This window comes from Haliaeetus albicilla, chromosome Z, assembly GCF_947461875.1.
Source record: "Haliaeetus albicilla chromosome Z, bHalAlb1.1, whole genome shotgun sequence".
Lineage (NCBI taxonomy): Eukaryota > Metazoa > Chordata > Aves > Accipitriformes > Accipitridae > Haliaeetus > Haliaeetus albicilla.
In genome coordinates this window covers 61,209,048-61,231,347 of record NC_091516.1, presented here as the reverse complement: position 1 = coordinate 61,231,347, position 22,300 = coordinate 61,209,048, and the positions used below count along the sequence as shown (strand labels likewise).

General features: G+C 43.1%; 1 protein-coding gene across 3 annotated transcripts in view; it reads right to left on the bottom strand.

The window, feature by feature from the left end:
* Window positions 1-1,261: 1,261 nt before the first annotated feature.
* KIAA1958 (KIAA1958 ortholog) overlaps window positions 1,262-22,300 on the bottom strand; it is a 67,824-nt gene continuing 46,785 nt past the window's right edge. For 2 of the 3 annotated variants that reach the window (XM_069776599.1, XM_069776600.1), the window contains exon 3: window positions 1,262-15,405. In XM_069776599.1, the coding sequence (XP_069632700.1) occupies window positions 14,360-15,405 (1,046 nt within the window). In that variant the 3' untranslated portion in view covers window positions 1,262-14,359. The remainder of the gene's footprint in view (window positions 15,406-22,300) is intronic. The other variant, XR_011323282.1, reaches the window with a different exon arrangement.

Here is a 22,300-nt window from a genome sequence, read left to right as displayed (position 1 = left end):
ACCTGCAATACTCACTTTTAGACCAAAGGAAAGCACATTAACTTCAACCTCTGTAAAGACAGCTTAATACAGGCTATAGAGTTTAATCCAACAGGTTTACTGTGCATTTGCAAGAGACAATGGAAGCACCCAGTAGCCCCTGGCCATCACCTGTCCACACCTCACTTCTCTGTCCCTTCATCCAAAGGCCTCCGTTTTTTATTTCCACTTGTCACTGGGACCACAGCAGGACCTTTGACACGATGCCTTTTATGTGCTGCTGTGCTGAGCAACAACACACTGTCCCAGCGCTAGCACCAAGCAGCAAGAAGGCAATTTATTTAGCAGAATCCACCAGGTGATGGAAATGCAGTTCCAGAACACCTGGTGAAAATCCTGTTCCTCTATCCTTAATCCATGGTGTCACTTAGCTCTTACTGTCCTGCACTGATGTCCTAATGCCAACACAAACACATTGCTGTTCCCTAGGTGGCAGTTCCCTGAGGAATTGCCTTCTTCCTTTTTCTCATGTTCCTTTGGCAGAACCTGAGACACTCTGATGTTCTCCAACACAGTTGTCATCCCATGAACAGCAGCTCGGTGGAATTTCATTGGAGCTCTCAAGGGATTTTTCCATTTGGGATGTTTCTCTTTCACAATATAGGGGCTTTATTAGCTTTAGTTTTCTGGTCCTTTAATTTTAAAACCTATTGAACAGAGAAAATTCAGACCTGACAAGCAACTCTCTTAAAAGATGCATATCCTTGGATGCACATTTAATTTTATTCTAGATGAACATGAAAACGAAACTATCAGAGAGCAGACCTTACTGCTGAAATTCTAAGTGCAAAATAAGTAATTCAAGCCAAACTGTGCCTTGGAATTGATGTAACCAGATGAAGTTCAGGAAAATTACTTTAATCCAAAAAGGCTCTCAGGATGTAGGCTTTCAGTCCTACTGAAGTGAGATTAAATGAGCACATGGTTCAAGTCAAGCTTGCTTTTAAGTACATTCCCGAGCAGGGAAGGACTTAAGCAACTGTTTAAATGTTTTCCTGAAACACAACCCCAGAAGTTAAAGAGGGTATGACAGCAACAATTTCTTGGTGAGCCTATTTGCACTCTGCTAATCGAAATGCATCACAGGTCCATGGGAACTTCCCAGTTATGCTGATATTCACACTTGAAAAGCAGGAGAGAGAGCACTGCGCTTTTTTTATACAATGATGTGCTTCGAAATGCCAAGTAAATTGTTTTCACTTGATTAAAGAAAGCAGTCAACTTTGCAGAAAACAGTTTATTAAACACATGAGACTTGGTTGCTACACCTAATTACAGACAAAATACTGTCAATAAAGCATGCACTTATCACAGACATCAATGACTATCTTGATTATTTTTTAAATGGTCTTTAATTCTGTAAGTTTAAGGCTGTACCAATACAAATTTTAAAAAACGAAAATAAAAAGTCACACTACAATAGTAGCAAACATTGTACGGACAGTGAAATCAATCTCTAACGCAGCAGAACCAGACTTCTTGAAGATTATCATAAGCGAATAAAATGGAGCTGAAGTGCAATAAAGATCAAAATATCTCTGGAATTTGCAGATCAGTAAAAGTAAATGTCATACTCCAATTAGCACACAACATTCTTTTCAAAAGCCTAATTATCAGACAAGTAAGCAAGGGATGAAACTCAGACACCATCCAAAAAAAAAAAGACCTCTTGGTTTTACTTTCTTCTTATTGAGGGCACTTCTGTACTCAAACACTAAAAGAGCATTTTTCAAGGAGACATCTGACTGAAGTGTGGCAGACTGCAGTACAACATATGTTTGTTTACTCCATCCCAATTAAAGAAGAGTGGAGTGTCTTCCAGTAGGGAAAAAAAAAAACGCCACAAACCAAACCACAAAAAAACCCCCACAGTTCTCAACTGGCACAAGTGACAGACAACTTTGTTGACCATATCGGTCTTCACCTGTGAAGGGCCTTAACCTGTATGAAGTTTGCTTCTTAAAAACACGCTGCAGAAATAGCAATATGGCATTCACGCAGGTCAAAACTTATCCAGCTGATGAGTAAAAAGATTACGAGGCCTGAAAACCCAGCTGGGCATCTGGGGCTCAAAGTAGGTTATGAAATCTTTCCTCATTTGCAGCAGCGAAGCCTTTTTGCTCATTGTCAGGTTGCTGTGCAACTCCAGAAAGAGGGTAATTTGAGGACAATGGAGTTGAACAGGTAGCTCTGAAAACGGACTGTAGTTGACAATTTTGCTCACGTTTTCAGAAAATAATCCGGTAATCTCTCCCCTCCCCTCAGATATTCTAGATTTGCAAAGCTTAATGTATTAAAATGCATCAAAATATTACTTCTCCCTAATAAACCACTGTATATATAATCTCCCAAATGCAGGGGCAAGAGATCTGTTTAAGAAGGTGTCCTGTGCACAAAAAACTGCATTTTGAGTGGAAAATATGTAGCACTGCTCATGCTAAGATCTCTGCCTTAAATAGCTGATTACAGCTGGTGCTTCCACAGGGGTCTAAAAAAAGCTTAAGTCCCCCAATTCCACTGGGGTTTGGGTGGATAATTCTCTCCTGGCTCATTCAGCAGTGCAGCCTAAGCTACAGGTTTTTTCTAAAAAAAAAATAAAAAGCAAGCTTGTCCTCCAATATAACGCACTTCAGACAAAATGCAATTACAAGAGCAGTTACAGGACTGACATGTACACTGAAGCCATCACAGGAATTGGAAGGTGGTATCTAAACCAGCACACCATTAGTATCAGCCAGTTTGTGTCTTGAAACCAGTGAACCATGGTGAAAAACAAACAAATTCCACTTGAGATTTACACGCCACAGGCAGCAGGCTAAATCCTAATGCCGCGTCTGCACCTGTAGAACCATAACTGCATTTCCAGCATGCAAAGTGCTAAATAAAGGATACTGGTTGCTTTCCTGATTCAGATCTAAGCTGGAGATAATGCAGATGTATCTAGCTTCACAAATGAAAGAGAAGATGGGGGAAAAACAGCTGCTGTGCTGCAGGAATCTGATGCATTTTTTTGGCAACTTGGGCCAACACATAGAAGCAGCTAGGAAGACCAGTTGGTAAGACAATTAGTGCAACTGGTGGGACCATGAAGACTCGGATCTAGCTATAAATAGAAATGCAGGAAGTAAGACTGTTTATCACTGCCTTGTATATTTAATATTAGGGCTGCATAGGCAGGAGTTCTGTGGAGTAAAAACTCTTCACTCATACTAGTGGAAGCACGTGTTCATGTGTAAATGGCTACTAGACAAGAAAAACAATGGAGAAACACATTGCAACTGGTCTCAGCTGGCTCCTGATCTGGCAGAAGGAGCCTGAAGAAGCCACCAATTTTTTAAGGACAATGAAGGGGCCTAACATTTCCTCCCAAGCCCTATTCCCTCCAAGAGATGGGAACTGAGGTGCTGCAACAGGCTTCTAAGCATCCTAATCACTTGTGGAAGGTTTAGGTCTTCAGCTGGGGTTTTCAAATTCATCGATTTGTGGGGAACTGGCTTGCCACCTACTACATGGGATGATTTTCAGTGTGTTCTGGGCTGCTTCCTTTACTAACGCTTTTTGTAAATTGCCCAGGTATCACAAAAAACAGAGGACCTGCATTGAAAATTTTAGCATAAACTTTTTTGGAAGTATTTTACATCACAGGGGCTGTAAATTTTCTTGCTGGGGAACAGACATGGCTTTAGACCAGTAGGATGAATTCAATGCACTCCTATTTTCCCAATCACACAGTTTTTCTGGCAACTTGGTATTCTGATTTGAAAAGTCTTTTCAAGATGTGTAACTGGCTTTCATCTCTCAGTAGAGATGGAAACCGGATGGTTAGTCTTTTCTTTTTTCCATACAAAATACTGTTTTAAAGACCAGCCTAGATACAGTTGACCATGCCTCCTGGCTGGGAAATGCACTAGACAGATTAACATCTTGCATTTCCCTCCTGCCCATTTCTGTTGTATGATTACAGTATGGCATGATTTCAGCCTGTCCAAATCTTATCAAAATCAAAATGAATGTGTACACGTGTGCGTATTTGCTATATTGCCAGATTCTAAGCAGAGGGTGGAAAAGGAACTGAATGCAATGTCAGATTTTTGATAAACAAGGCTTGTCTGCCATGAAAGCAGTTGGAAAGAATGAGACCAAAAATCTTGGGCTTGAATTTCATCCAATTCTCATTTGGCAGCAATGTGCGGCTTCGGTGGAGGCGGAACCGGGACTGGAATCCACCACTTGACCAGGCTGACACTTGTTTACAAGAGCAGGCTCCCAACTGTTATGAGAGTTAACAGTTTCTTATGGTAATCAGAGGATTGCTTTCATTAAACGGCATTTTAGCATGCTCCACAATGACTTGAACAGGCTTGGCTAATCACTGGATCCATTACCAACAGGAACATTTGGGTACTACGCATTCCCTCATAACCCTCACATTCACAGTTGGCAGACTGCTGCTGCAGGAGGTATAGCTGGGGAAGATGGCTTCTTTTCAGCTCTATTAAAGGGTTTTATTCCCAAATGAAAATTAATAAGAAGACACTTTAAAGAGAGCGTTCGAGAATTTTTTTTCTTTTTACTTTTTTTTTTTTAAGCTTCAAGCTGGTAAGTGATCATCTGTGCAGAACAAGATATTAGAAGTTTGGCACCTCCCGTCTACCACAACATATTGATTCCTTCTACAGAAGGCACTAAATACTGGCTTTAAACAGGAAATGAACAGCAGATGCAGAGTTTTATCATTACACACAAAAAAACCTGCTAACTGGCACAGCTTCGTAGTACATTTTTCAGTTACCTACAATGGCGGTGATTATAGCAGCAATGGTTAGCATTTTTACAAGTACCACATAAACGTACAAATGTCTAGAACACTTAGAAAACATGCAAAATTTCAACAGCAACATCACTGAATCACGCAATGCATAGAAATTATTATTATTATTATTATTATTATTATTATTATTATTATTATTATTTGGCAAGACAGTGAATCTTTCTCTTATAAAACAAAACAAAAGAATTAACAAAATCTACTTTTTTACAAACTGTTCTTAAAAAAGTTGAGTTGTCATTAAAGTCAGTGAGTGGAATTTAGCCTTAGAGAGAGGTTTAACTCTGAGAATGAATTGGTTGCTTAGGAGAATTCATATTGTTAGGTGCAAATTTGGTTATGTTTAAGCAAAATATGTTTTTCAATTGCTGTTTTGGAAGAAACAGTGCTAATCTTGTCAATTTACAAAATGGGAGAAAACAGATGCACATTAAAAGATTAGAAAGATTAAACGTTGCATGCAGGGAAAGATAAAAGCCTTACTTTAGCTGTTTCTCCCTAGCACTGCTCACCATGAGACCAAGGGTTGTCATAGCAAAAATGCTTTTCAAAGGCAGAGTTAAAACCAGCAGATAATTAAAACAAATAGAAATGATTTTCTGATTCCAGTGTAAAACAAAGTAGGATATTAAAGGATAAGGATTATGCTTGCCTTCTTTAGAAAAAAAGACAAAATCTTTCATTGTGTTTGCCAGGTGTTCCCACTGCCTTTCCACTATCTTCATCACACTTACATACTCTGCCATTTCTTTTTCTTCCAATCTTGAATATATGGTCTACCCTGACAGGTCTCAAGATGACCCTGAGATAGACGGGTCACACAGACAAAAACAAACACTGTCAACACAGCTATGGCCGAGTCATGTCCTTTCCTGCATACTTCAAACCCATTTGTCCCAGTGCAGCTAGTCATGTGCTTACAGCTAAGTGCAGTTAACAGCCCGAGCTGGGTGGAAGCAGGGGGCACAGGCATGCATTTCTCACAGTGGTCCGCAGAACTGGCACCAAATCCTCTCCAGCAGCACCACCCGGCTTGCTGGCACTGCCATTAACAGGAGCAAAACCAGGTTCTCAACATTTCTTCGCCTTACTGCTTTCAGACTCCATTAAGACCTTTCATGTCACATTTTGTCTGCGCACCCCTGAACGCTCTGGGTATTTCTGCACATGCATTTCACATCCAGACACCCAGCCTTGTGCAGAGGAACCCAGGCTTTCAAGCTGCTCACAGAGAAAGCTCCCACAGAAGGCAAAGCTTGCAAGATCTGAACTATAAGCACCATGCAGAAGACAAAGGCCTCCACAAAGTGATTTACGCTGCAGTCATCGTTCAGTGCCCCTTCAGCCTCAGAGTCACTAGGAGATTTGCCTTCCTACACAAAAGTTATCAAAATCAGTTTGAAGCCAGTTACTATTGCCTTGCCTTCTGTACCTATACTTTGCATCCACTGCTGAAGATACAGAGGCTTAAGTGTGCCTCCTACATTGGCTTCTTTTCAGGCTGGAAATTTGGCATATAGTAAGTGTATTAAATAGGTGATAGTAGAAGAGAAGGAGGAATTCTAGCAGGAGCAGTGTGAGGCAGAGGTCTTATGGCTACTACATGATTTAGGCCAGCTGAGAACATGCTATAATGGTAAGAACAGTCTCGGCATGATTACAGCCTTCAGAAAGCGGATCAAATTCTAGGCGTGAGGAATGTTAAAGAGTCATCTTTGTTCACAAAAGTAACAGCTGAAGTGGCAAAGATAATATCTGTAAAATTAATTTTAAAAGTTTAGTTTTCTAGTGTAAGAAAAACACAGTATTTTTGTCCAAAACATTTTGCATTTTATTGATTCTTTTCCCCTCACTTGGCTGTTTCATTATTTTCTTGACACTTATGGACTGTATAAAACAGTAGTAACCAAAAAATGCAAAAGCAGATTCCTGAAGCATTGTGAAAGAGCTAAACACCTCTTCTGATGCCCACTGAAACTCTATCCCACTGAATTTCAATGATAGCACCTACCTCACCAGTCTCTTAAACACTGTGAACGAAACCTCTATTAATTACAAAAGATCAAATTGAAATCTGAAAAGGTACTGATTTTTTCAGATACTAGTGACTAGTGACTGCTGTGTAATGAATGCTGAGCACAAGAATAAAAGATTAGGCAAAAGCATCCTAATCCCTTTGAAACAGTAAGTCCATTTCCAATGCACAGACAAGTCATTTAATGGCATTTGTACAATAAAACAAACAGAATTTTGTCTGCATTACCAACTAACATTAACCAATTCAGTGAGAAAACAGAGGAAATAAATTCCTTGCTTGAGACTGAGACTATGTAAAAACCCATCAGTTCATGTAACGAGCAAATTTCGTGCCAAACCGACTTTTCTCCCCCATCAGATTAGGAATTAAAGCTTTAGACATCACCACTGCTTTGAACATGTTCCAGTGAATGGCTAGTGTCAAACTTTCCAACAAGCTCACAGGTGTCTCTAAGCTGTGGGGCTTCTTAGCTTTCCAGCATTTCACCGCTGTAAATGCCTCTCTGCTGCTTTTGGGGAGCACTGAGGTGCTGGAGGACGACTTCAGCAGAGCATCACAGGGCCTCAGCCAGAGACGGTGCAGTGGGGAGGAGCGGGCTGGCACCTGGTTTGCACGAGTGGAGCTGGAAGCAGTGCAACCACACAACTTGCCGGGGGCTCGGAGAAACCCGACTTGTCCTCAGAAGGTCCACTCCATTGCCGGCTGAAATTATGCTGCTGTGAAAGAGGCAGAGCAGTGATGTCCCTGGTGGCCCTTAGCTTTCCAAAACCCTTGAGGAGATATGGTGCAGGCTCACGTGCCCGTCATATGCTGTCCATGGGAAAAGCACCATCATTCAGTTGTGCTTAGGGCCTTCCCCCTTCTTGGCTTGCAGACACCTGGGTGGTAGGGGTGTCCTTGACAAGCTATCCCCAGGCTCTCAGTTTTTGGAGAGTGGTGCAGTGACTCCCATGCTGCCTATGCACAGAGCCAACAGATGTGCCGGGAGACACCAGCTGATGTGGTACTGTCCCCGGCCATCAAGGCACAGCTCAGCACATGAGGACCATCACCAGAAGGTATAGCTCAAGTTTTTTGGCTAGGAATATAGCCATACTTTATGCTGGACTGCCTTCTCTCCACACACCTCCTCAGCACTGAGAGTGCAGATTCAGCACACACATGAAAGCACAGAAAGAAAAGAAAATACATCCTCTCTCTTAAGAACAAGGTCAGCAAAGCAGCCATCTCTTCATACTGACATTTAGCAAAGAACACTTGTTAAGAAGTGCAGACCCACTTCCTGCCACATTTCATAGTGAACAGCTGAGTCCTTCTCTACCCTAACCCAGAGGCATGAATTGGCTCATTTCAGGCAAATCAAATGACATTTCTGTGTCCTGTAAGCTCTCCTCCTTCCCACACATTCACACTGCCTCTGGGAGTTCAGGGAGTCAGGGTGGTCCTGATGCCCTGTTGCCCAGACCACGAGGTGTTGAGGGCCAGTCATCTCAGTCCTATTTTAGGGATGTCAATGGAAGACCAACCAGCACACAGATGTAGGCCTGGTCCTCTACACAGCAGTGAATTTAATCTCATTTCATGATTTGAAAGCTCTCTCACAAAAAGCAGCAGAGAAGAGAGAGGGAGAGCGCTTCCAGCATGAGAGACGCGAGCCTCCAGAGTGCTCGCGTGCAGTATCCCACAAACCCCGCGTACCCGACGCAAGGTGGTCCGCCCTGAGCATGTTATCCCCAAAGCACAAGGTCACTTGATAGGCAGGGAGGGAGCTCTCAGCCAAGAGCTGCCCTGCACAAAGCGCTCCCCTTGCCCCACGGTGTAGACGCCGGGAGAGGGGAATATTAGAGGATCAGGGATGGTGAGAGGAGCAGGGATGTCGGGGATGGGGAAGACCAGTCAGTCAATCACAGTCACTTGCAGCTTATTGTCAGAAGGAATGATCAGCCCATGCACCATATCTGCTAGTCAGGTCAGTCAATGCACTTACAGGATGTACTCAGACATGGTGACAAAATGGTTGAATATGAGCTGGACAGGGAGGAAACCTAGTGCAAGAGGAATCGCAGTTTCTTTTAAGGCTGTTTCAGTCCTTAGGGCAGCCCAGGCTCTAGAGTGACACAACACCTGCTCTTCCTGATCCCCATCTTCCCACCCTGCATCGCTTGCTCAAGCAGCAGAACAAGATCCTGTCACAAACATCTGAGACAAGCATGCGCAGCAGTACAACACGTTGCTCGCATCTCATTCTCTACACAGCCTTCTAAGAGGGCAACTATGCTGTAGACTGAATACCAGTGCACAGCAGCTTCTAAAAACAAAAACACGAAACAGCTCAAAAGTGTTGATGTTCTTCATGAAGGAGAATGTGCAACAGGGACACTGATGCCATTGTTAGATTGTCCTATATGTCAATAGTCTGGATGCTGCTATCATAGAATTATTGCACTATGCAAATGAACAAGGTATGTGCTGTTATTTTAGATATCCCTTGTAATTTAGTTTACAATTTATTTCATTCTCCTGCACTTAAAAATACATTTTGTTGCATAAACTTGTATTTGAAAATTAAACAGGCAGTTTACAACACCCAGATATCAAAGACTTCAGTTCCAACTACCTGCATGAATACGTGTACATTGTGCAAACCCACAATATCATAAATACATGCATGAGTCGCTAATAGAACAGAGCTTAAGCCATCCAAGTGCTCACAGCTCTGCCCAGCTAAATGTGCAATCACATGAACAGATCCAAGTGGATGTATTGTGCACAGCTGCATCCAGATCAGTCCAGTGACATCCATGTATAATCCCCATGTCTGACTCTTGGTTTGGTGTCATGAGAAGGCCACGTGGGAAAGCCTGCGCTAACATTGGTGCAGACTCCTTCGCACTGTGTGCAGGCCTGTGCTTTGGTACTCAGCCTTTTTCTTAAGTTCAAGGCCAAATTTTTGCTCTTGGTAGCACAGAGCAAATCTCCCGCAAGCTGGTAGATGGTTCTGAAGGCAACCAATATGTCTGCAAATGATTCAGAAGGGTCTCAATCTGCATTACGCTTTTCATGGGTTTCCAAGGCTGCAGTAGCTGAGCCCGGCTAATGACTCTGTGATACTGGTAAGGGAACACCTTCCTCTGTCTCCCCTACTGGCTCTGCACCTCAATTTGTGAGCAGATTCAATTCAGTAATCTGGCAGAAAATTATCTGACTGCCCCCTTTTTCTGCTGCATTTTCTGCTGGGCTAGTGAGTTGAAAGGACTCACTGAAGAGGTCTGACATCAGATGAAAGAAAGGTGAGTGGCAGGAAAAAAGGAAGGGAAAAGGAAAAGAGAAAAGCGAGCCCCATTTTGGAGCCAGCTACCCCTATCTGCCTCCCATGGAAATCACAGCCTTACTGTGGGGCAAAAGCTTAACTTCTACACCGGAGCACAATGTAGTCGGGAGCACTGCAGTGCCTAACTGTAAGCCACTCCACCCAACTGCCAGTTTACAGGCCGTGCTGGACGGGAGCAGTATGGTGTTTTGCCAGCTGCTCTTTTGATTTCATGGTAAAAGGTACTCGGTATCAAGAGCCATGGCAGGAGACCCCAATCCTTTGCTTAGGCAGAGAGGAAGACTTGTAAGAGTGGGCAGTACTAGCCCCTGGCCATACTGCCATGTCTTTGCACTAGGGAAGCTGTACACCACCACAGTGAGCTTGCAACTTGCTGGTGGTGCAGGTCTGACACCCTCAGTTGGAGTACTGGGAGACAATTACAAGCAACTGAGTTGTCACCTGTCAGCTAAGCCACAGTGACTGGGACATCTGCTCTCCCGCCAGCATGAGACAAAACCATGAGAGTGGTTTACATGAGAGGTCTTCCTCCCAGTTGGTCAACAACCCTCCCAGGGCCTTAATACAAATGGTAATTCATAAAGCTGTGGGCACTCAATTCCTTGCAACTGTCCACAAATGAAGACTGGGTAATATGTTGTGCTAAATGCCCTTCAAAGCTATTAAATTTATTTTTGGAGTATGATAGTATTTGGGTATCATATTCTGGCCATATGTGTTTAACTGCTTCAACAAGTAGTCTATTTGGGGCTGCCCCGTCAGAATTTGCCAGGCAATCTGCCATCAGCACCAACTGGAAGCCGGAGTTACTAGAGAAGTTGCAAAGCAGAACAAAACCACCCCTATAATATTGAGGCTATCACAGTAAGCACACATACTGCACAGCTTATTCCCCAGCCAGACATGCAAAAGTTGCTGATGTGCCCTCCTAAGCCAAAGGTTATCAGAGACATTGCCTCACCCAGTGCATGGGCTGGACATGAGCACAAACCATCCTCACACTGTGGTAAACAATAACTGGGACAGTATGTGGAGCCAAGAAATCATGAAAAATGCTTTTTATTACCTCCCAGCTCAAAACCCAAGAGTGCCTGCCTTCTTTCTTCTGGGTCACTCTGAGCATTTTTGGCTCCTGCCAGTGGAGCCGATGTCTGTGCTGGGGCTGAACTGCAGCACTGATGTGAAGCAGTGCTTCAGAGACCTGCTTGCAGCATGGCACATCCGCAGCCAGTGATCTGCCTCCTTGGAGACAAGAACTGCGGAATTACCACACTAAATAGCCCACACAAAATAGCCCACTTTGAGGCAACATGCCTAAGGCATACCCACAGAAGATGTGAACCATTCCCAAGCTCTGAGCCTGATAATAGTGTCAGAAGCAATTTAGTTATAAGGTCTGGTTTCCTGCCACGTGGGGCTTGAGGAGAGACATGAGACAGCCACACCTCGTGGTGGCTTCTTTCCCCTACAAGATCAAGGCATCTCTTCCCAGCACAGAGGGGTGGTTGGGCAGGGGAGGAGAGGTGGGAAGCAGAGATCTGCTGCCCCACAAAGGCCAGCTGATATCCAGCCTCGTGTTGCAACACAGGAAAGGCAAGGTGGGGAAGTAGGTCAGATCCTGCAACAGCTACCACTGGGAAGTACTGAGATGAGTGCCAGTGGGGGTGAAACAGAGATCAAAGGCTTTCCTAGAGGTTGGATCTGTGGTTGAGCTCTGCCCTGGCACCCCTAGGGGACTCCTTGGCATGGGACCCCCCACACTCCAGCACATACTAAGGGCAGCTGCGTTGAGTCCTCAGTGAGAAACAGCAAAGAAATCCCACAGAGAGCAGCACAGGCCTTGCAAAACTATTTTTAACCGTACCACATTAAAAGCACTGCCATGAAAAAGCAAGGCTATGCAAACAGCAATCAGATGGATGGCCTCATCTGGAAGCTGGGCAGCCGTCTTGCTGGCAGCACCCAAAGTCTTTTTGTGCTTCCCTCTCCTTCGCCTACAAGTCAGATTTGCCATGGCACTGAAAGTAATGGACACAGCTTGCACTCACTTCAGTAGTGTCATGATTTCCTCTCAAGCCCCAAAACCAAGTCACAAAAGCATAGCCCTGCAGTATGAACGACCGCCTGTGCTCACCAGCCCACTGGCTACCCTACAGCCCTGAGAGACAGCGGCCAGTAACTCAGAGGCTGTAGATTTGGTGGTTACGCTGCCATGGCATGCAAGACCTTGGGACAGCTGGCACACAGGAAACCCTGATTTTGTACCAGCTTTGCTACATGTGGAGCACAAAGAGATCACAGCCAGTCTGTGTCACCTGCAGGAAGCTTTGTGGGAGGACAGATGTTTGTTACAGTGGAAATCTCTGCTGTGAGACCTTCCAGGGGTACATCTGCTACCTACCCAATCCCCAAAACAGACCTTCAATAAGGCTTAAGCGAGGTGCAGGCATTCTGCCACCTTCCTCGCACACAGGAGCATTTTATCTTAGCAACACAGAAAATGGGTTTTAAATGGTGCCAGGTGGGTTATTTTTATTTCTGTCTGCTACCTTTGTTTCACCCTTTCTTTGGAATTAGTGATGATTAAAGTCACTACACAGTTGCAGATCTAAAGAGTATGAAGGATATGCGGGAATGTGAAGGAATAAAGACAAACAAGCATAAAAAACCACAACAATAAAAAAACTCAAAACAAAAAAGCCCCTCAGTAACAGTTTGATCCAACACCCATGGGAAGTCAGCTGAGGTTGACTCTTTCATTGACTTCAGTGGGCATTAGATCACCCCAGCGGACTCATCTAAAGCCTCATCACAGCCCTAGGACGTACTAGTGGAACATAAACTAAGCTGAATTACTTGAGGAGTACCGTACATAATTTCAAAGGTCATGAACTATAATCACCCACTGAAATACTGATTTTGTTAGTGTTTTCTCCATACTTAGAGAAGAAGAACAATTATGTTGCAAAGTCAAATGTTGGAACAGTAGCATTCATTATTTCAAGGCTTTAAGGACCAAATTCTGCCTTCAGATTCACATGCACATTTCCCACTGTCTGCAATGGAAAAAGATTATGTGTAGCTGACTTAAATTTGTTTTCCAGCACTTAAAACTATCCAGCTTTTTCATTTTCTGTAGTAAATATGAAATCATCATTACACTCTCTATGCTATTTTTTTTGTGGATTTCAAATGATGGCTTAAGACATATTTGATGCATTTTTTTTCTGTACAGTTTGGAAAAAGATTGTGGATTTTTCTGCACTGTTGCATTCCCCAGAAAACTGAAAGAGTGGCTCTAAGTCAGTAGATTTTACATTAAATATACACAATTGCCAAGTGACAAAATACCAACAACCCGTGCTTAAACAGCTAAAATTATGTGTATGACAGTGGTTTTGCCATTATACTTTTGCATATTGTTGAAAACAATACTTTTTAGTCTAAAGACCAGCAACATTTTGATCACAGAAAATCAACAAAAACAAAAGTTAAAAATAGCCTTTAGCTGACTTCACAATTTTTTTCCCATCTAGCATAAATAAGCCTCAGGAAACAAAATAAAAAACAGACGAAAAATGTTGCAAATGGTTTCATGAACTTACATTGATGTATCTCTTATTTCTTGGTCTTCCTGATCAAGAATAAGCCAGCAGGTAAGAAGCAGCAGCCAGTGATAAGTTTGTCTCCTCCACTCTGGGAGGTCATGTTAAAATAAGAAGTTAAAAAAATGCTTTAAAATAGAATTGCTACGTAAGCCTCCCTGGGGATTTATACTCACTGATGTGTGCATGTTAAAAATGGTATTTCCAGTCTATCTTGTGTTGCCTGAGAACCATTTTTGTCTTTTTAAAACCTGCATTTATATTATAACCCATAAGTACCTTTCATTTCTGTATTAACACTATAAATACTATGTTAGTAATACTAAACTATTTCTATTGACTTATTTGTAAAAAGAAAAATATATTATATATTTATATATTTTTATAAAGTGAATTAACACTGGAGAGAGGGCTATGGGGGAACAGTGTACAATCACAGTTGATGTGTATTATTGGGCACAAATTCAATGCTTGAAACAAAAATGAAAAGAAGAAAGTGTTCGGGTGATACCCCTCTTTCAAGCCGTGTCAGAGGAAGAGTCATAGGATGCTGACACTATGAAGTTGCCAGTATTGGAGTGGCTTGCCATGGACTGGGCAGCCTGCTGGCTCAAGTTATTGCAGATCAGCACCAGCTGGTTGCTCTGTGCTTCTGAGAGGGTGCTACAGCTCTGGTAGACACTGAAGTTGGTCTTCCGGCCGGGGATGTTGCCTTTCTCGCACATTGTCTTTACCATCTTGGCAAGCTTGTTTTTCCCCAGGGCTTGGCAATTGTACCAGTGAAGCGCGGCCAAGTTGACAACAGGTTTGATGGACAGGTAGAAAGGTGCGTCCTCATAGCGCATGGCTGGAGGCCGCCTCTGGGCGTACTCCTTGTAGTCTTGCACGGGGCAGGTCTGTGGGGAATGCTGGGTGGCATACACCCGGGAGTCCGTCCCACCTCTCTTGCTCTTGGCGTTGACGTCTCCGTTGTCTGGCCCCATCCACTCCAGGTACTCCAACCCGGTCTCTGTCACCCGCAGCCGGATGTCTCCCCACTTGAGGGTGGACCCATGGAAACCCGTGCAGTGTCCAAATGCCTTAGTGTTGTTCAGCCAGACAAGATTCAGCAGCCCTTCAGGATTGTACCGGCTCAACAAGCCTCTTTTGCGCAGGATAAGCTCATCAGCAAAGGTGAGCTTCATGGATTTGTGTGGCTTGTTTCCTTTTCCCTTACACCTCAGCTCTATCTGCTTTTGCTTTAGAGCTTCCTGGGACCTCTTGAACTCCTTATCCCTCGTAATACTGTACCCATACCTGTGCTCTTTAAGATACCGCTCCAGCCCACACTGATAGTTGGCCAGACTGTTTGGCTCGTATTCAGACCCATCCTTTTGTCTGGCATCCACAAAGAAGGAAGCAAGGTAGGCATCAAGCTCTTTGCAGGGGATGACGTAGATCTCCCGGGTCTCAGAGGGGTACTTGGAGATGAGGAACTCTCGGAAATTGCGGAGAGCTGTCTGCGTGCTGCGAATGGTCTTCTCGTTCTGTTCTCTGCTGAGCTCTGCTGCTCTCTCATCCTGGTCTGGAAGGAGGAGAAGGGGAAAGACAAAAGAAAGCAGAAGCAGTGAGTTTGTGCGATGTGCTTTTCCCCAAAACAAATTCACTTAAGAAGCAAAAAAAAGGGAAAAAAATTAAAATTAATTTCACAAAGACCACTGGAAAACATCATTACATACCTGTCACAAGTCTGAAAAGCCAACTTCAGTTTCACAAATTATGTACTAGAGTATGGCACAAAACCAAAGTGAGCTCCTCATGACACTGGGGCAGTTTTGTGCATGGAGATTTGTGGAAAACAGTGGGATTAGGAGCAATCTGCTTTTTAGAACAAATGCAAGGTAGAAGGTTTTTCTGTGAATCCCAATGCTGTGTGCAGGACCCAATCCAAGTAATAACCCCATTCCGAATTACTTCATTTGTGAAACCAGAGGTTGTACTGGTTCCAATTTTTTTCTACAAAAAATAACTAAAGCATCGTATTTTTGACAGTAAAAATCATCTTTAATCAGACACATTTTTAAAGAGCTAAATAAATATAGACAGAAATGTACAGTACAAAATAATGCAGCATCCTAACAAAGGAGTTGGCACGTAAAACTACTACAGAGCAATGTATAATTTACAAATGTGCAAGAATAAAAAAAAATAGTTAATATGTTCACATCAGAAGATATGGAAGAAAAACATGATTATACAGTCTCTCTACATAATCAAGCTGTACCTTGACAGTGAAGGTACAGTTGTGACCATTTCTTTTCATTTTGCAGAAAAATCAAATTCTGGAAACTTTATATAGCTCTGTAAGGCTATACTCAAAGGTCCTTACAATCAGTGACATATTAAACCACCATATTCAGATGCTACTGCTACAATGGTTGTTACTGACAGCTGATTTCCGGGCTGATCATAAGATAAGCATAAAAAGGAAATGCTTTTTATATCTAAGTGGTGTGTGTACTTAAGGACTGTTTTCTTGGCATATGCAAACTATCCACCTGTACAAGGATGCAGCTTACAATTACATAGGTGGAACTGTCATTATGAATGTGACAAACCTTAATGGTTTTAGAAAATGAACAGCAAATGCAAAGAAGGAAAAATTCAATGATTTCACTATTCTCTGTAATTGTCAATAGAACATTCTTTTTTTCTCTCTTCCACTTAATACACAGAAGAGGGGAAAAAAGCAAGATCTTTTTTGTTCTATGTCATTGCAAACCCCATACATTTTGGTGTCCTTTCAGCAGTGCCATAGTAACATTCACCAGGTGTTTCCCACCCAACATACACACCACAAAGTGGTAGCAGACCAGGTGAAGTTCCCACTGCCTCTCTGTCATTCAGGCCAAACTCATGTCAGGCTATGTGGCACACCCATGTTTTGCAGCAGTGCTCATACACTTGCTCCTCATGCCCACTCTGCCCTGCAAGCCTGTTAACAGGGGAGGCGGCAGGGTAAGGAAGGTAGCCCTATCTCCTTCCTTCACTCACCTGCAATGTTTCATGCACTGCAGAAACATCAGTGCACAGCTGGGCAGCTTCCCTTTCCACCCATCTACAGAGTGACTCTAAAGAGAGTTCATCCCATCACGTCCATACCACAGCTGCCGACAAAGGCATGGAGAGTGACTTCCCCAGGACTTGCCAGCAGACCAGAAACAGAGCTGAGTTTATATCCCCCAGGACCAGGTCCTGTGTCTTCACTGCAAGGCATCCGCCACATCCACAGCACTCAGTGAAACCTATTGAGAGGGGTCCTCAAACCCTCTGCAAAGCACAGAGAAGCAAGGGTCTGCACCTGAAGCCTTTGGAGGCTTCTGCAGCCAAAAAAAATGCTGCCACAGAGCACTGAGGTTTGCTCAAACTGTGCTTAAGGGGAAAAAGAAAAGGTCACCAGCCTGTTTCAGAAACTGGTTTTAATATTGATATCAGCATCAAAGAGCTCCTAGCAGCCTGCCATGAAGTCTCATGCTTTAGACAATGTATAGGATGGATCCTTTTATTATGGCTAGATGCAGGCTGGAAGTAAAGAGACAACGCTGTTTGAAGCTCCAAAACAAACATTTACTCTGGCACCTTGTTCACTGCACCCACCACCACTTATTATAGTACTGTGTAAGCAATCAGTGCTTTGACTGACAGCCCACATTTTAAGTACTGTTTCAATATAAACAGCACATATAATGGCTCAGTTTTATACATGTCATCAATCACTACTTAGAGGATAGCCTGTCACAACACAGCAGTGACACCCAGTCAGTCATTTATGTTATGGCATCTTTCCTTAATCTGCAAAGGAAACTGCCTTATCTGCAGCTAACAGTTATAAAAACCACGCTGAATTAAAGATCCCCTGAAGTTGCATGAGCAGAACAGTACCCTAGAAACACTGCATTCCTGCAGTGCTGTGGTGTGTTAGTCCACAAGGCGGGTGGGAAATGTTAAAGATAAAGGGTCAACTTCTCATCCAGCCACATCAGGAGAGCTATGTCAGTTTTGACTGTGAATCCAGCCTGCAGTGGTAGTGGATTATTCTCTTCCTATGAGACCACTCAAGTGTCAGAGATATCTCATAGCATGGGACGAATGCAGGGAGGCAGTGAGACCCAAAGCACAGAGTCTGAGACAGCCAAAGTCATCAGCTGTCAGCTGAACCCCTGTCATCATCTGCATACGTTCTTCATTCACAGCAAAAGCAGACAACACAGCGAAGCCTAACTTAACTAAGACAGCTCTTCACAGCCTAGGATAGCTGAGGAAGGAGACATAATTCTTCATGTCATTAAAGTCTTAGTTCTTCATTTAACTGAGGAGGTTTCATAGTGCTGAAAGAAACCACATAATCCATCTCCAACTACAATGGAGACATAAATTGTATTGAGGCATGCTTTTAATATTGCTAAACTTTGTGTTTTCTACTGATTTCATAATCTTATTCTCTATTATGGTGGTGGTTGACCCTGGTCAGCACCTAAGCACCTCACAGCCACTTGCCCACTCCCTACCCCAGAGGGATGGGGAAGAGAATAAGAAGAGCAAAAGCGAGAAAACCCAAGAGTCAAAATAAAGACAGTTTAATAACTGAAGGAAAGAGGAAAAAGAAACCCAACCAACAAGTGATGCAAAGGCAATCACTCACCACCTCCCACAAGCTGACCAATGCCTAGGCAGTCTCTGAGCAACCACCTCCCCCCAAAAATCCCGCCCTTCCATTTTTATTGCTGAGCATGACGTTGTAGGGCAGGGAATATCCCCTAGGTTAGTCTGGGTCGGCTGTCCCTGTTGTGTCCCCTCCCAGCCTCTTTTCTACCCTAGACCTAGCTTCTGGGGGGACAGAGTGGGAAAAAGAAAAAGCCTTGACACTATGCAAGTCTGGGTCATCAACAGCCAAAATACCAGTGTGTCACTAACACTGTTTTAGTCAAAAACCTGAAACACAGCAAGGTATGGGTGGCTATGAAGAAAGTTAACACCATCCCAGCCAAACCCAGTACAATTATGCCATTTGGATCACTAATGAAACAGTCCCCAAAACCAGGCGTACCTTGCATCCTTTCTGTACAACCTTTGACAGGACAAGGAGACCACAAAAATTATTCTCTGGGTGCAGTCTGCAAATGACCCTTGTAAAATACTTCCAACAAAACCATCTACTCTACGCATCTCTACTTTGCCTACAGGAAATAAGCAGAAACAGAATCAAAGACCTTACCACAGTCTGGATATTAGGCACTGATTGTTTCTGCTCTGGCCACAAGGCCTTGCAACCTTGTCAGGGAAGATTAGGCTGGTGTAACGTCATTTTGTTCCTTACAAATCCACCCAGACCAACAGACAAAGAAAGGCTACATAAAAGTAATTCAATCATTTAAAACTCAAGACTAAAAGGCATCTCAAGTGTCATCACAGTGAATTTTTGAAAATGTGTATTTTATGGTAAAGATCTGACAAGCTTGGAGAACTGCTGAGGTACAAGACTTCATCTCTGGGTCTGGGTATTGAAAGTGAATGTTCTTGTCCTAAAACAGTAGTGTTCCTGATGTAACAGTTCTCAGATGCTTGCTTGGTCTCACTTTGCTGCATCTTGTTGAGTAGAGACCAAAAGCTCTTTTGGCCAGGGCCTACTTTTTTTTTTTTTAATTTTTCTATGGTCCTGCTGAAAACTACTGAAAACACAGGTAGGGATCTACATTAGTTACTTGATTATTGCAAACATAAACCTATTTGCTCATGGGCCTCCACTCCTCACAGTACCATCAACTCTTCAGTGTGCATGGGTTCCAAAATTGGGTAAAAGTACAGAAAAAAAAATCACAAAGTGCTCCTCAATACAAGAGAACACCTCTGTATCAGGAAGGCCCTGAGCTGCAAATTTGTGGAGGACAGGAAAGTGGGGAGGTGTCATTTATGTTTGCACCTTTCTTACAGTCTTCTGTAGGTGTCTGTTGTTAGGCTCTAGGAAGACAGATACTCTCACGTTATGGTCTCATTTGTCTTGGCTAGTAAAATGGTCTGTACCAACCAACCAAGAATTATTGTCATCATTGATCTAATAAGCCAAGCTATCCTTAATGCCTTTTTCTTCTCATTAACGCAACCTTTAGAGTTGGTAGTGCTGTTACCCGTGTTTTACAGACTAGGAGCAGAAACATAAAAAATAAATTGACCTGGAGATGCATTTTCTGACATCCTGCCCCCTCAGCTGCATCAGTGCACAAAGGACCTGGTTGGAGCTCTCGTGTTTCCTGTCTGATCCCACATTGGAGTTGCATTTCCAAGAAAACCAGAACATGCCCCAAAAAGTCAGTAAAACCCACCCTACTGTGGGATCTGGGGTAAACTCCCAACTAAGAGTTTGAAAAAGTGCCAGGTAGTTTAGATGTCCCAGTTTAAATGTAGCCAAAGAGATAAAGTGACCTGGAAGAGATTAAACAGACAACCTAGTGGGAGCTGACTGTTCCTGGCTAGCCCGCAACCATGAGATGAGCCCTCCCACAGAGCAACAGCTGTCCTCTGATCTTCTCATAATCTGATCTTAACACAGCCAAGACTTAACATTATCAGTGGAGTTATCAAACTCAGGGTTGTTTTTATTTCAGCTCACACACATAACACACACTCAGACTCCCTGAAAAGGACATAACCTCTGTAATTATATATGGTGGGGGGAAAGGCACTTGCTTTCACAACGGACAGATACAGATTATTAATGTTCAGAGAGGATTTGTAACATTAGTGGGCGTCATGAACCTGAGCTATTATTGCAAAGTCTTAAACTCTGCTTAAAGTAGGCAGTGAGATCTCTGAAGAAGTACATTAAAAGTAAGATGGGTTTTTTGGTGGTAATCACATCACCAACCAATGTCTTCTCCGCCCAATTTGTATTCTGACTAGGAAAATGGTTCTGCAGCAGACCTGCTTCCACCAAAAAGCTTTCCTTCGGGTGAAAAAGCCTAGTTAACTGCACACAAGGTCCCATGTATCTCCATGCTGGGGCTAAGTGCTCTCTCTCCACTCCCCAGCACTTCGCAGGTTGGGTCTTGCCCCTGCTCTGCAATTATTGAAAAGTAGTGATATCCAACTTATGGGCCATAGCCATACACAGCCCACTAAAACAGTTAATGTAAACCACAGCCTGCCCTTATCTTTCTTTCTTCCTGTCCCGTCCTGTTTCGAGAAGGTATATGCCGGCAAACGACATTCTCAAGTCTACAACCGTGCTGGGCAGAGGTCATGTGTTGCGCAAGGGAGGTATGGTCAAGTCACGGTGGGGAAAGGCCAGGGGACCCTCTGACACACATGCCCTCCTGGAAGCAGTGCTACAGCTCCCCTATCAGGAGTGGCTGAATGTCACTGTTGTACCACAGCATCCCTGAATATCAGTCCTCTTTCTGCAAGCAAAACTCAGAAAGCTGACAGCTCGTTTTCACTGTATCACAAGAATAACCAAGTGAAAGCCATTCTCCCATCTCACCACTGAAGAGCAAGGGTGAGGGTAAGAGCAGGAGGTCTCCCTGGCAGAAAAGCCTCTGAGCATTCACAGAAACACTCTGAGATTAAGAGACAGGGAGAGCTAAACACTGGGAGAACGGTATTTTTGGCACTCTTACTGTCTGCTACAGGCTAACTTCCTTGGGGCAACTCCTACACACACGCAGTAGTCAAAGACTTAAGTCAAAAATAAGTATGTTTTAATGTAATTATTTCATATCCAACAATAACCATTTATTTAGGAAGTCCTAAGGCCAAATAAAGTGTGCTTCCTGTGCCATAATAATTGTACGTACTTAAGCTTAGGCTTGGTGAGTCAGAGTCAAAAGACGGGGGAAAACCCTGTGACTGCCTGGAGACTTTCATCAGGTTTTGATGTCTAACAGCTTCTGAGCTCTGCAGGATCAAAGGATCAACTTGTTAGCTGCAGATTACTGAAGTAGAAGAAAGTGCTCCTGCACTTTTTCTTGAATTTCTGCCCTACCCATCTGATACTGCTATTAAGTTCTGTTTAATAGTTAAAGTTCCATACTTCCACTACATTAAGTCAAACTCTGTGTAGTTTAACATTTTCAGAAAAGGCTTTCATTAGCATGTAAAATCTGTAGTATGATAGAAATTTATTAATTAAAATCCATTTATGAAAGATGTTATGTTTTCTGGCAAAAACAAATTATGCTTCTATTCAGTTAACCTCCTCCAACAAGATTATCATTGAAATATTTTATGATTCTAAAATTAAAAAGCTTTAGATTCTGTCAAAGAAAAAAGGACATAGATCACAAGCAAGTGAGCATGGAAATATTTTTACATTGGTATCTTCCTGAAGTAAGAGTCACTAAAAAAAACTTTAGTTATCTGTACATTTTTTGCAGAATGGTACAGAATGGTCTGACAAACGGATGCTTGCTCAGACACTAGTGCTG